Source organism: Amblyraja radiata, chromosome 5 (assembly GCF_010909765.2).
Source record: "Amblyraja radiata isolate CabotCenter1 chromosome 5, sAmbRad1.1.pri, whole genome shotgun sequence".
Taxonomy (NCBI): domain Eukaryota; kingdom Metazoa; phylum Chordata; class Chondrichthyes; order Rajiformes; family Rajidae; genus Amblyraja; species Amblyraja radiata.
Genome location: NC_045960.1, coordinates 21,014,960 through 21,029,445, shown reverse-complemented (window position 1 = coordinate 21,029,445; position 14,486 = coordinate 21,014,960). Strand labels below are relative to the sequence as shown.

Below are 14,486 nucleotides of genomic sequence, written 5' to 3'. Positions count from 1 at the left end.
TCAAGTCAGAATTGGAAAGCTCGTCGTCGTGACTATCCCTTGAGGTCGAGGATGATGGTCTACGTTCTGTTGTTTTTATGGACTCTCAGGTGGCTTATGAGTCCAATCCAGGCTTTGAAAGTTCTTTGGCATTCAGGACAGGTAATTACAGATGGCAGATCGGGCTTTGGTTAAAATAACATTTAGTTAAATAACAATTACAGTCAGAATTGGAAAATTACATTGAGTGGGTGAGACATTGTAGTGAAGTGATTTTGCTGTAATGTGTAGCATGTTGAGGTTTGCCACACCCTGTGCCAATGCTGTGAGAGCTCCTGCTGGCTGTGCTGTGGGGTGGTGTCCAGCTGCCTGTGCCTCATGTGCTGTTGTTCCCACAGGGTCCTCGGCACAGAATGGAAGTGCCATTAGAAGGGAGTTCTCGGGGGGCAACTACGTCAACAAACGGCAGCCAATGACGTCCCCGTCCGACGGGTCTCTGTCCTCGGGTGGGATGGACCCGGGGAGCGACGTGCCAACCAGGGAGTTTGAACGAGACGTAAGATCACCTTCAATAATCTCCTCGCGTCCTGGTTCCTGGCGCGGGAAGACATGGTGGATGAGTGTATAAAATCATGAGGGGAACAGATAGGGTGAATGCCTTTTGGTCTTTTACCCAGGGCAAGCGAATCAAGAACTAGAGAACATAGGTTTAAGGTGAGAGGGGAAAGATTTAATAGCAACCTGAGGGGCAGCTTTTTCACAGAGGGTGGTGGGTGTATTGAACGAGCTGCCAGAGGAGGTAGTTGAGGCAGGTATAATAACATTTAAAAGCAATTTGGACAGGTATATAGACAGGAAGGTTTAGAGGGATGGGGGACAAATGGGATTAGCGTAGTTGGGGCATCTTGGTCAGCATGGGCAAGTTGGGCTGAAGGGCCTGTTTCCGTGCTGAGTGGCTCTGTGACTCTATAGCTCCATCTGCTCCTAATTCCTCACCCTGTCCATAGTGGGCTGGTGAAGATGGTCAGTGCGGTGGCTCTTCTGGTGATTGTGGCCCAGAGCTAGTCTCAGACTTATACAGCGCAGAAACATGCCATTCATCTCCACAATAATCACACAATCAGAAGGATGATTCTACCAGGTCTTGGGGAAACATGTAGATGGTCAGTGAGTTTGCAGACAACACCAACATTGGTGGGGTTGCGAACATTGAGGAAGGCAGTCAAGGTATACAGCGGGATGTAGATCAATTACACGTATAAGTGGAGAAAAAACAGATGGAGTTTATTCTGGGCAAGTGTAAGGTGTGGCAATTTTGTAAGTTGAAAGTAAGGGGAAAATATACAGGGACTGGCAGGACAGAGGGATCTTGGAGTCCAGGTCCATAGCTCCCTGAAAAAGTGGAAATACAAGTGGTAAAGGAGGCACAGTATGCTTGGCTTCATCAGTCAGGGCATTGAGTGTAAGAGTCAGGAAGCCAGTCTGAAGAAGGTTCTCGGCCCGAAACATCATCCATTCCTCTCCAGAGATGCTGCCTGCCCTGCTGAGTTACACCAGCATTGTGTGTCCAGCTTCAGTTTAAACCAGCATCTGCAGTTCATTCCTACACAAGCCATATTGCAGCTTTATTATGTGAAACGATAACTGCGAAAGGAACTGCAGCTGATGGGTTGCAAAAAATACTGGTGCTGGTGTAGGTCAGTGGATCAGGCAGCATCTCTGGAGAACATGGATAGGTGACGATTCTGGTTGGGGGACCCTTCATCAGACTGATGGAGTAGATGGGAAATAGCTGGTAGAGAGAGGTGAGGGGAAGAATTGGAGCGAGAGCTGGCAAGTGACAGGTGGATGCAGAAGAGGGGTTGCTTGGCAGATGACTGAAGGTGGAGGCCGCAACCAAGACTGGAGGTGGGGAGACACAAATAGGTTGATGCTTGAAATGAAATAAACACTCAACAGATCAGGCAGCTTGTGTGGAGAGAACCTTGGATGTGATCAGAGAAGCCCAGCTGGTTTAATGCAGCTATGCCTCGTTGTTTTCCAGGACTCGGATTCGCCCAGACACTCCACCGCATCCAACAGCTCCAACCTGAGCAGCCCACCTAGCCCCATTTCACCCCACAAACCACAGGCCCTGCTGGTGGAAAACACAGAACACATCAGCTGGGAAACATGAGACCGCCGACTCCGGACACAGCTTCCATCCATCCCTTGCTCTTATCTCGCTGCACCCATCCTGACTCCTCTCTCTGGGTGAAGACTGCAGACCTGGTGAATGGAACGAAAGGCATTGTGGAGCTGGGACACGTGCGCACACACACACCATGTGGGAGCTTTTACCCTGCTTCCCTCTCTCCAGAAGATGAGTGAGTTCTCTCCTCTCACAGTTCCTCTTGCTACTCGTTGTGGCTGTAGCTTGTTTCTTACGAAAATGGACCACGGTTAGGTTGTGTAACTGATGTTTAAGATGTTGTTTCTCATTACAGCCTCACTAGCCACATAGGTCCTCAGTGAATAAACAGGGGTGGGAGGTTTGGGAAGGGGGGGTGGGGGGGGGGGGGGGTTGCAGGCTCAGACTTCAGTCTGTCCCAGATAGAGTGTCGGTGGGCTTTTCTTTGTACTAGTGTGCTCAGTCTTTTGATGTTATTTTGCAATAATGATGTGTGTACATCTGCAAACAAATCACCAAACCTTATTTTACTAAAAGAAAAACACACAAAAAATCTTTTGTGATATAGAATATATATAAAGTATATATATATAAAGTTGTGTATAGTTTTACTTGTTGAAACAGGGGCAGAAGGAAAGGTTACAGTGTGTGGTGTCGCGGACTGCTGGTAGATGCTTATATAAAGTTCCTGATTGTAGTGATCCAAGGTAAAGCTGAAAATCACATGAAATCGGCAGCTTGGAAGCTGTTACAAAAGGTCCCGAGAGCAAATGTACTTTAGTAAATAAAGTCCAATCCATAGATAGCAAATGTGTGATTTATGTTACAAGCCTCCATCGCTTGCAGTCAGTCCAAGGGAGATTTGTCCATCAATTTTGAATAAGCACAGCCCCCATTTTGCAGCCATTCGCAGTATTTGATCAGGCACCCATAAACCAGAGCAGAGCGGAGCAAACGTCATACACTACTGACAGGGAGGCAGGCCACAGAGGGCATTATCTCCCTCCATCCCTTCCCAAACATTCCCTCTTATTACACTTGACAAATCCCAGCGGGCACAGCACATTGGTTAGCCTACTTTGGCCAGTAGAATGTTCCTGCATTCCCATGTCTTCAGGTCCTCTCCCTGTCAACCTCACCGCTTTCCATACATTGATGTCTGGTCCACAGAGGAAGGCACAGTAAGTGCCTCCAGGACGTGAGAGGATGCCTTTAGGTTTAGACCTGGTGGGAATTGTTCAATGGTGCTGGGACCACTCATTTGGAATAGAATAACCAGGGATACCAGCCAGCTCACTTTGTCTATCCTCTTCCCATCTCCAACCTGTCCCTCATCCTTACCACTCCTGATCCTATCAAACCCCAACAGCCCTCTCACCCCTTTCTGAGCCTGAGTGCCCTCTCTCATCTCTCACCCCTTCCCCACCCACATGGGACACCACTCTGATCCCTATTCCTGGCCTCCACGTTCCCTCTGTCCACAACCTCCCAACCTCACTTTCCCTCTGGCCCAGCCCAGTAATCAGGCTCCAAATCAGCTGAATACAATAAAGGGCACGTTTGATTTTTGCTAAATTATCTCTTAACAGGTTTGATATCCGATTTGAAAATGCAAGAGAAAGGTCTGCTCCCTCCCACTCACAGCAGCTGCCATTGTCCTTTGCATTTGTTTCTGGCAGAGAGATGGATGAGATGGGTGGGGGGAGCATCTCGATCCTCAGTGTTAAGACACATTGCCAGGACGGAGAGGGGCTGCAAAGTGCAGAGAAAGAGAATCCATTCACAGTATTGTGTTCAGTGGGCATTAAGCTGCCATTGTCCACAGCGGTTTCATATCATTTATTTTCAAGAGCTTTTAGGGTTCCCCTTTTGTAAGATTATTGTACAGTTTTGCATGTCATAGATGTAATCAGTTTTTTTTAATTTTCTTGTTCAGGTTCAAGGCTGACTTCAGTAAATTAATTGCTTGGCTCCATCACTTCTTTCTTTCCCCTTAAAATGTTTGTAGGGGTTAATTTGTGAGAGAAACTGCAGATTGCAGATTCTTTTGCACAAGAATATTTAAGGTGAGCAGTCGGACTATTAAGAGACCAGCCACCATTATTTTATGTTGGTGACACACACTAAATATTAACCAAGACTTTGATGTATTTCAATAAAACAGGGAACTGTTACAAACGTAAATGTTTCTGTATTTTTCATTCCTTTCCCCAGAGTGCAAGCAGAGTGTTGGACTGAGAGGCAGACATCCACAATTCTGTTTCCTTGTTGGATGGGGATGTTTTGGGTTTGATGTGAGTGGAAAGACCTCTGTCTCAGAGTAACTGTGGTTCCATGCACCAGAACAGAGGGCAGGCCCTCTGGCCTAACTTGTCCATGATGAACAAGCTGGCATATTGGGCTAGTTCCATTTGGCCCATGTCTGTCTAAACTCTTCCAATCCATATAAGCCTTTCAAAAATCACAATTGTATCTGCTTCTATAACTTCCTCTGGATGTTCATTCCAGATACGGACTACCCTCAGAGTGAAAAAGTTACCTCTAAGGTTCCTCTTAAAATCTCTTCTCTCGCACCTTAAGCCTGTGCCCTCTAGTTTTAGAATCCTCCACCCTGAGTAAAAGCTGTGGGTGTTCCTCATGATCATGTACACCTCAATAAGGACAGCCCTCAGTCTCTTACACTCTGAGCTCCAACGTATTCCTGCCATCCATCAAAAGTGTGACTGAAGAAGGATCCCAATGTGAAATGTCATCTATTCACGTTCTCCAGAGATGCTGCCTGACCCTCTGTGTTACCCCAGTACTTTGTGGCCTAACCTGCTTTATGCTGTTGGCTGGGAAATCTGCAGAGTGCACTACCCTTGAACTGATGAGGTCCCAGCTATCCAGTTTTAGCAAGCATTCTGGAGAGATTGTACCCACTGGACACACAAACACTAATGTGCTGCTTCCAATAGCAGGGAAATCTGTTTCTTAACAATTCCTTAACAATGGACAAGGAAGCACCGGAGTTTCCCCAATGTAGACTACGACCAACAGATCAGAAAACGGATGACCAGTTTTAACTGGTAAAACCTCAATATCTTGTTCTACAACTCCAACAACACGGTGGTGCAGTGGTAGAGTTGCTGCCTCACAGCGCCAGAGACCCAGGTAGATCCTGACTATGGGTGCTGTCTGTACGGAGTTTGTACGTTCTCCCCGTGATGGTGTGGGTTTTCTCCGGGTGTTCCGGTTTCCTCCCACACTCCAAAGTTCCCAAATGATAGGAGCAGAATTTGGCCATTCAGCCCATCAAGTCTACTCTGACATTCGATCATAACTATCTTTCCCTCTCAACCCCATTCTCCTGCCTTCTCCCCATAACCCCCGACACCCTCACTAATCAAGAACCTATCAATCACCACCTTTAAAATATCCACAGCTTTCTGTTGCAATGAATTCCACTTTGTCCCACGTCCATCTCTCTTTTCCAGTTTTCTTCCAACAGTCTGAAGGTCCCAACCCAAATTGCTGGGGGGAATCTCTTGGGCAGGGTGAGCGGAAGCTACCCTGGTGATTTGCAAGACATGCATCTCATTCGACACACACTAGGGCTGAACATCCATAACGTGCTCCTGGTCTTCAAGAACCAGACACCCGTGCACAAGCATTGATTTCTTTAATGGAATCAATGGTGACAGTATACAAAACGGCCCATGATCACATCTACGGTCATTCAAAAGTTCATTATCCTCTGGCGGTACAAATCTCAAATTACTCTAATCAATCAACTGTAAAAATCTCTCGGATGCCCCCACTTGGGGCAAATCATCGCCTCATCCGTGTCTCGCAGAAACACACACGAGTGGCTCGTGTAATCCCAGTGCCCAAACACGCACGCCGCCCCTTTGGACAGTAGATGAGGAATATTCTGGTATAAAACAACAGGTAGGAGAGTTGGGGCTAGTCTGTCAGCCTGGCTGGGCACTCTCAGCTGGCTCTCAGCAGTCAGGGGGTGCTGTGCCCGGGCTGTTTTTTCTTGCTCCAGTACCTCTGGTAGGCCTCATCGAACAGCAGCTTGCAGGAGATGCGGGCGTCGAGCTTGCTGCAGATGAGGAATGAGCCGGCCATCTTGCGGTGCAGGGAGTAGGTCTCCTCTGGCGGCGGCACCAGCCGATGTCGGAGCATCACCGGGATCAGGCTATGGATCCTCTTGGTTGTGCCCTGGCTGCCGAAGTTGAAGGGCTCCATCGATGCAAAGGCTTCGCCCAGGATCATCACCGCATCCACGTGGGCTCTTTGCATCGCCTGCAGGGAGAAAGGGTCTGAACGTAAACGTGCGCCTGTACACGGACCGTCTGCAGCCCCCCTTGTCTCAATCTGAATCCAACCCCCCCCCCCTCTACACACCCCCATCCACACCATCCCATCCACACTATGCAACGAGTCCTCCACCCACTAACACTCAACAGGTCGTAAAGGACGGGAACAGGCCCTTCAGCCCATCACGTCCATGCTGGGTCTGCACTGTATCTACAGGGCATGGCCTTAATGTGAAAGCAGCAACGTTTAAAGGTGTGTGGGATAAATGGCTCCACCAGCTGTGCCAGAGACACTGGTTTGATCCTGACCTTAGGTGCTGTATGTGTGGAGTCTGCACGTTCTCCCTGTGATCTCGTAAGTTTTCTCCCATGTCCCAAAGACGCGCTGGTTTGTAAGTTAATCTAATCGGCCTCCGTAAAGTGTCCTTAGTGTGTAGGGAGTGTATGAGAAAGTGGGATAACACAAAACTAATGTGAACAGGTGATTGATGGTTGATGTAGACTTGAAGGGCCTGGTTCCATGCTGTATCTTTCAATCAATTAAATCAAACTGGGTGGTGGTGAAGACAGCTACGATGGTGGTAATGGAGGGATATGGATCATATGCAGACAGAGAAGATTATTTTTACAGCATTATGTTGTGCATGGAGATTGTGGGTCGAAGGACTTGTTCCTATGCTGTCCCGTTCTATGTTCTATCTTTCTACATAACATAATTGCAACCTAATCAATGACTTTTCCCACCTCAGTCATTCCTCCATCTCCCTGCTCAAGTCAGACAGAAAGTGCTGAAGCTTGAAAGCGCTGCCCTACCAGACTCAGGAACAGCATCTTCTCCTGTTATCCTGCTTCTGAATGGCCCTTCCATAAGCTAGAGCACAGTCTGATTCACTCTAACCCATTGTGGACATTGGACTTTGTCTCTGGAACTGGTGCGCTACAATGCTGAGAACTATATTCTGTACTCTGTACCTGGGGGAGAGGGGTTAGGAGACATTCAAGGTGGGGGTGGAGCGGAGAGAGGTTCAAGAGACATGCGGAAGGGGAGGGGGGGTCCCAGTAATGCACCCACCTTGGTCTCGAAACCAGTGAGGAACTTGAGTTTGATGGAATTGCTCAGCACCGCGTCCTTGTCATCCTGGGCAGCCGCCTTCACGATCTGTGTCAACAACACCAGGGTTAGCGCCATGATAGGACGAACCGGGGGCGACAAACGCAGGCGGGGGGAGAGGGGGGGAGACAACTGTTCTCACCTCGATGTAGGTGTCGGTGAAATCTTCTTCAAACGACCGCGTTGCTCCAAAATCCAACAAGGCCACCTGGGGGGGGGGGGGGGGGTCACCAAGTCAGAGTGAGCAACCCAGAACCCCCTCAACACCGAGCCCCCTCACCCACCCCCACCCTCAATCATTCCCACCTCCACCCTACCCCATCCTTATCCACCCTACCCTCGCCCCCCCCCCCCAACCATTATCACCCCCACCCTTATCCACCCTATACCCCACACAACCATCCCACTCACCCTATCCCCCCCCCCCCTCACCTTGCCGGTGTCGGGGTTGTAGAAGAAGTTGGACCAGTTGGGGTCAGTCTGCATGAAGCGGAACTCAAACAACTCCCGCAGGCATAGCCGCAGGATGTTCTGACCGATCTGTGAGGGAGGGAGGACAACAATCAGAGACCGACTCCACCCCTGCCGCCCTCCCTTTCCCCCCCCACCCCATCCCCTCGCTCCGTCTCCTTTGGCCCGTCACTTCCTTGTCACCCCTCACCTCCAGCAGAGCAGTACAGCACAGGAACAGCCCACAATGCGTCGCCACGCATTGGCAAGACCAGGTCTTATCTGCCTGCACATGATCCATATCCCTCCATGCTCTGCATTTCCATATGTCTAGCCAAGAGCTTCTTAAACACCACGATTGTATCTGCCTCCACCACCACCCCTGGCAGCACATCCCAGACCCCACCACACTCTATGTAAAAAAACCTGCCCTGCACATCTTTAAAACATTTGAAGAGATTAATTTAATTTGGTGTTGTGTTCAGCACGAACATTGTGGGATGAAGAGCCTGTTCCAGTGCTGCACAGTTCCATGTTCCAGTTCCCTCTCCTCCAGACAGCATTTTGATGAAGCTCTCCAAACCAGGCAGCTGCGTGGGACTGGGGCTTCAGACAAACGGCACCTCCCTCCCACGCGCTACAGTGGGAGGTGGAAGGGGATGAGGGAGGGAGATTGAGGGAGGGATGAGAAGGAGCAGGGGGGGGGGGGGGGGGGGTATGAGAGAGGAGGGCAGGGGCTGCACCCACCTGGTTGCGGATATCCTGGCTCAGACCATCGGCCTTGTCGAGGGGGAAGCCGGGCACCAGCTCGGTGGTGAGGACCTGCCGATTGCTGAGCTCATCGATGACGGGCGGCACCACGAAGAAAGGGTCGTCCTTCACCAGCTCCCTGCGGGGTGGGGACATGTCAGCACCAGGGCAACGTCACCTAACACATACCCCCCTCCACTCCCCTCCGATAACCGCCCTCCCCCTCACCCTTTCCTCCCTCACCTGAACTGCTTGTAGCAGGCAGCCTCCCTCTTGTAGTCACACTCCAGGGACAGCTCCCGGCTCATCACCTCGATCATGTGCTCTGGGAACAGCCCTGCAGCGGGAGCAGCAGCACCGTCAGTGGGGGGGTCCCAACCCCGGGGGGGGAGGGAGGGAGGGAGGGGATCTGTCAGAGACTAGAGGGTTGGGGCGGGGGTAGTGTGGAGGGGTGGGGGGGGGGTCACTCACCCTCGGGCAGGGCGTTGCTCATGCTGAGCACCGAGATGAGGTTGTCCACGTCGCTGGAGATGCTCTGGGCTATTCCGGGATACTGCAGGCACAAGGGGGCAGGGGTCAACAACACTCACCCTGCCCCCCCCCCCCCAGGTGGCACCAAGCCCTTACCACCCCCACCCCCACCCCACCTCCAGCAGCACCATGCGCTTACTACCCCCACCCTCATCCCCCCCTCCCCCCATCACCAGCTCAGGCCAGACACCCGGCTCACCCTCCACAAACCTGTCCTCCACCCCCCACATCTGACACGGTGACCCAGACACACCCTACCCCCATGCCAGGAGGCAACATTCCTTACCCACAAACAAACCACCCCCCCCCCCCCCCCCCAAACGGATGGTCCAGTGCAGAACCCCACGGACATGGACTGGGGTTCACTCACTGCACCCCCTCCTCAGCTCAGGGGTGTCACACTCCCCCTCCTTCAGGAGATCTCTCTCTCTCTCTCCCACCCCCCAATCTTCACGGCAGGGGTCTCTCTCTCCCCCCTCCCCCCATGGCGGTGGTTACCTGTATCTTCATGGCCACCTGCCTCCCGTCGGTCAACACGCCGAGGTGGACCTGCCCGATGGAGGCGGCGGCAAAGGGCCGGTCCTCGAAGCTCAGCAGCTGCTTCCTCCAGTCTGGGCCCAGGTCACTCAGCAGCACCCCCTGTGGGCCAGCAGGAGGGTGGCAGGTCAGCAATGGGGACAAGGAGGGGGGGTGGAGAGACGGGGGAGGCGTCAGAGACTGCGAGCCGGAGCCGGAGGGAGAGGGGGGAGCCGGAGAGCCAGAGACGGGGGAAGCCGGAGGGGGCCTTTAGGGACCTGAGGGGGTAGGGGCGACGGGGAAAATCAGGGGATCAGATCAGATGAGGGGAGAAGCCAAGGATTAGGACAGTGGGGGGGGGGGAGAGATAGTCTCACCATCATTTGCCGGCTGGGCATGAAGTCGGCACTCTGGCGAACTCGCTCGAATATCTTCTGCAGCTGGGGGTTAATGAAGCTGTCGTCTGGGGGGTGGGGTGAGAGAGAATAGGGACCATCACACAACACATACCATGGGTTCATACCATGACCACATTCTCCCCACCCTGCCTGCCCACCCGCACATACACACATTACAGAAGAGCAAAACTGGATCAGAAATTACCCAACTATTAAAGAGGAAGTTAGCATTTAGAAGACAAACGGGTTCCTCAATCCAGTGTCCGGGTTAGGCTCAGCACACTGCAGGAGCAAAGACACAGCAGCAGTGGCAACTGCCATATTGAAGCAACAGCCAAGAATCCACACCAACACCTCTACTTCTCGAGTAGACTGAAGAAATTCAGCCAGTCTCCAGTGACTCCCACAAATATCTACAGAGGCACCGCAGAAAGCAGACTGTCATGTTGCTTCACAGCTTGGTTTGGGAACAGCTCTGCCCAAGACCACAAGAAATTGCAGAGTTGTGGATGTAGCCCAGTCCATCACACAGACCAGACTCCCCACCATCGCATCCATCTACACTTCACGCTGCCTCGAGAAAGCAGCTGATGTAATCAATGACTTGTCCCACCCGTCATTCCCTGTTCTCCCTGCTCTAATCTGGCAGAAGGTACAGAAGCTCAGGAACAGCTTCTTCCCCGCTATTATAAGGCTTCTGAACGGTCCTTCCATGAGTGAAGGTATTGTCCGATTCACCTCTACCCCATTGTGTACATCGGGCTTTATACAGTGTTTACAGGCTCGTTATGCTGCTGCAAGAGTGGAATTGTTCCCGGTACATATGCCATAAATCTCTGGGCTCACTCCAAACTGGAACCCGGTGGGTTAACGTCCTTCAAGTGTAGATAAACAGGGTGATTTGGGAGAGGAATGACAGATGATGACATTTGGAGCAGGTCGTAAATTAAAACCATGCTTGAATTTCCACTTGCACAATGCACACATTCCCTTCACTCAATCCCCGGATTGTTTCACAGTCAAGTTCATGCTCACTGGAGTGTAACCTGCTGTTTTACATTGGTTGTTTACCACACTGGACATTACTGCACCGTAAGTTTTAAGCGCTGCCCTCTGGATCAAGTGCTGCATATCCGTGGTTCAACACAGACTGGCATGGTGAACTGGGCACGGACGCTAGGCTGTGATATAGTGGGAGATGGCACTACAGGAGGATACTATAGGAAGGAGAGTGTGCAGAAAAACTCTGCATTGGGGTTATTAACCGCAAGGAGAGATTGGGCAAACTTAGACTGTTTTCGCTGGAGCGTCGGAGCGTCGGAGGAAGACCTGATAGAAGCTTCTAACATTATGAGAAACATATTTAGACAGCCAGAACCTTTTCCCCAGGGTGGAAATGTCAAAGATTAGAGGGCATAGCTTTAAGAAGGGCAAAGTGTAAGGCAGACGTGGAGGACAATTCTTTCCACATGTTTGCCTTCCACGGGTGGTGGTAGACAATGCTGGGCTGAAGGTTCGGCCCAGTGGTTGAGGCTGGGGGATGTAGGCCAGCATATGCTGACTCCTTGCTGGGACTGACAGGTGGCTCGGCCCCAGTCAGAGTGGGATGGGGATGGGGTATGCGATGAGGGGAGGTATCTCTTACCTTGGATGCTGAGCATCTGGCCCAGTTTGAGGGCAGCTCCCCGCACCTTGCACAGGGTGTTCACAATCCTCTCAGCGTTCGCCTCTGACAGGAAGGCACTCCCGTCCATCATGGATTTCCCACCTGCGGGGAACAAAGCACACACCTTGTCAGACCTCGGACGTCCAAGTCAGCTGAACACTCTCATACAGCCCATCAAACACCCAGAGCAGCACAAGGTATGGTGCAGGAGTTACACAACTTGCTCCACCTCAGTCATTCCCTCTTCTCCCTGCTCCCATCCAGCAGAAGGTACAGAAGCTTGAAAGTGCGCACCACCAGACTCAGGAACAGCTTCTTCCCCTCTGTTGTCAGACTTCTGGACGGTCCTTCCATAAGCTAGGGTACTGTCCGATTCACCTCAACCCCATTGTGGACATTGGACTTTGTCTCTGTAACTAATGGACTACAATGCTGAGAACTATATTCTGCACTCTGTATCTTCCCCTTTGCTGTACCCATTGTACTTGAGTGACTTGATTGTAATTATGTCTAGTATTATCTGATCTATTTGGATAGCATGCAAAACAAAGCTTTTCACTGCACCTAGGTACACAAGACAATAATAACGAGACAACTACTGCCCACAGACCTGGTGAAAGGCACTGTGACCCTCCACTGACCTGTCGGGGTGAAGGGTTAGAGGGACCTCAAATTCTGCCTTCTCATTTGGATGGGAAGCTCCTTCGTGAACCTTCCCTCCCAGCCCCTCCTCTGTTCTCCTCACACATCAGGGACACTCTAAACCACTTGCCCGGTATCCCAGCAGTTTTGTTGTTTCCGCCACCAGCTCCCACCTGCTAAATCATGCCCACCCCACTCCCCTCCTGTCCCATAAAGCATCCCCATTCTCCCTTACGGCCCGAGATCCATCCCAGTCCTTGTCTGCTGAGAGGGAGGTTCAGTGTGGCTGGTTTGGGAGAAGCAAAATGGGGGCAGGAGGCCAGTCAGCCCTCATACCCGCTCTCCCATTCAACAAGACCGGGCCTGACCTTTCAACTCAGCCCTTATTCCCTGCATTAACCCCGTCAGCCTGAGACAATCACAAGACTCGAGGGCCTGAGCTATAGGGAGAGGTTGGGCAGGCTAGGACTTTATTCCTTGGAGCGCAGGAGGATGAGTGGAGATCTTATAGAGATGTGTAAAATCATGAGGGGGAAGTCTTTTACCCAAAGTAGGGGAATCAACTAGATGCAAGTGGAAAGATTTAATAGGAACCTGAGGGGCAACATTTTCACACAGTGGGTGGGTGGGTATATGGAACAAGCTGTTAGAGGAGGTAGTTGAGGCAGGTACTATAACAACATTTGAAAGACATTTAGGACAGATACATTGATAGGAAAGATTTAGAGGGAAATGGGCCAAATGGGATTAGCTTTGATGGGGAATTTGGTGGGAATGGATAAATTGGCGACTGTGCTGTGCGACTTCATCACTGCCTCGAGATGGGGAATTCATCACGGCAGCCAATGCATTTAAGTCACAACATAACATCAGCGGTGTTTACGTGATTAAATTAGCACTGGATGCGATCAGAAAGAATCAGAATCGATTCTGAGCTACATGTGGAAGGCGTGAGGTTCTGGGACTATTTCGGTGGAGAGGGTTTAATGGTAGTTACAGGATTTTAACCAAATGATCAGGAGCCGACTTCCCGAGGAGCAGCTACCGACTTCAAACCAGCACCACCCTCACTTCATACAACACTCACAGGGAGTAAAGGCCAATATCCAATGCAGAGAGGGGGGGAAAGTGGAGGGTGAGGGCTGGGTGTTTTTGTATTAAATAGCAGCAGAGCATGACAACACTTTGCGTGCTGATCCCAGAGGTTCTACTATCATCCCATATAGCAAACGGTATACTTGCCTTCACCAGTCAGGGGGCATTGAGTGCAAGGGTGAAGCATTTGGACAGAATTGGATTGTTTTCTCTGGAATGCTTAGGTTTGAAGAGAAGTGTATACATTGTATATCATATAAATACAATAGTGGCATTTAAGAAACTTTTAGTTAGGCACATTGATGTGCAGAGAATGGAGGCAGATCAAGATTGGTTTTGGCATCATGTTGGGCACAGACATTGCGGGCCGAAGGGCCTATTCCTGTGCTGTACTGCTCTATATTCCATGTCCCTTGTTTCATTGAGAGGGTAAACAATCAGCCAGGATGGAAATTTCAAAGACTAGAGGGCACAGCTTCAAGGTGAAAGGGACAAAGTTTAAAGGAGATGTGCAGGGCAAGGTTTATTTTACACAGAGTGGTGAGTGCCTGGAACATGCTGGCGGTGGAACAGATACAGCAACGGCATTTGAGAAACTTTGAGAAAGGTTCATGGATATGCAAGGAATGGCGGGTTGTGATTTAGTGGCAGGGAGGAGCAGGGAGCTGGTGAAGGAAGCACTGTGAGTCGGGAGGGAATGCTGTCAACAAGAGGGAAGGTGGGGTTTGATGGCAGGTGGTGAGGGCTGGCTGAAGATTGTTAATGGCCTGGAATGTCAAGTCCCCTTGTTGTAGACACGATGGCTGATGCTGCCACAGCTGCCGCGAAGCATCACAGAAAGGACAAGCTAACGTCCTAGAGGACAGGAGCTTCA

The 14,486-nt window shown here is 50.9% G+C and overlaps 2 protein-coding genes across 10 annotated transcripts in view; one reads left to right on the top strand and one right to left on the bottom strand.

Moving 5' to 3' along the window:
• cdc42bpa (CDC42 binding protein kinase alpha) overlaps positions 1–4,333 on the top strand; it is a 301,642-nt gene extending 297,309 nt beyond the window's left edge. For all 7 annotated transcript variants that reach the window (XM_033020707.1, XM_033020706.1, XM_033020708.1 and 4 more), the window contains 2 exons: positions 378–535; positions 2,024–4,333. In XM_033020707.1, coding sequence (XP_032876598.1) covers positions 378–535; positions 2,024–2,155 — 290 coding nt within the window. In that variant the 3' untranslated portion in view covers positions 2,156–4,333. The remainder of the gene's footprint in view (positions 1–377; positions 536–2,023) is intronic.
• Positions 4,334–5,793: 1,460 nt separating this feature from the next.
• The window catches only part of coq8a (coenzyme Q8A), a 37,288-nt gene continuing 28,595 nt past the window's right edge, over positions 5,794–14,486 (bottom strand). For all 3 annotated transcript variants that reach the window (XM_033020712.1, XM_033020714.1, XM_033020713.1), the window contains exons 6-15: positions 11,855–11,977; positions 10,189–10,274; positions 9,794–9,934; positions 9,236–9,317; positions 9,008–9,101; positions 8,762–8,903; positions 7,997–8,104; positions 7,707–7,772; positions 7,526–7,612; positions 5,794–6,439 (exon numbers count right to left, since the gene is read on the bottom strand). In XM_033020712.1, coding sequence (XP_032876603.1) covers positions 6,140–6,439; positions 7,526–7,612; positions 7,707–7,772; positions 7,997–8,104; positions 8,762–8,903; positions 9,008–9,101; positions 9,236–9,317; positions 9,794–9,934; positions 10,189–10,274; positions 11,855–11,977 — 1,229 coding nt within the window. In that variant the 3' untranslated portion in view covers positions 5,794–6,139. The remainder of the gene's footprint in view (positions 6,440–7,525; positions 7,613–7,706; positions 7,773–7,996; positions 8,105–8,761; positions 8,904–9,007; positions 9,102–9,235; positions 9,318–9,793; positions 9,935–10,188; positions 10,275–11,854; positions 11,978–14,486) is intronic.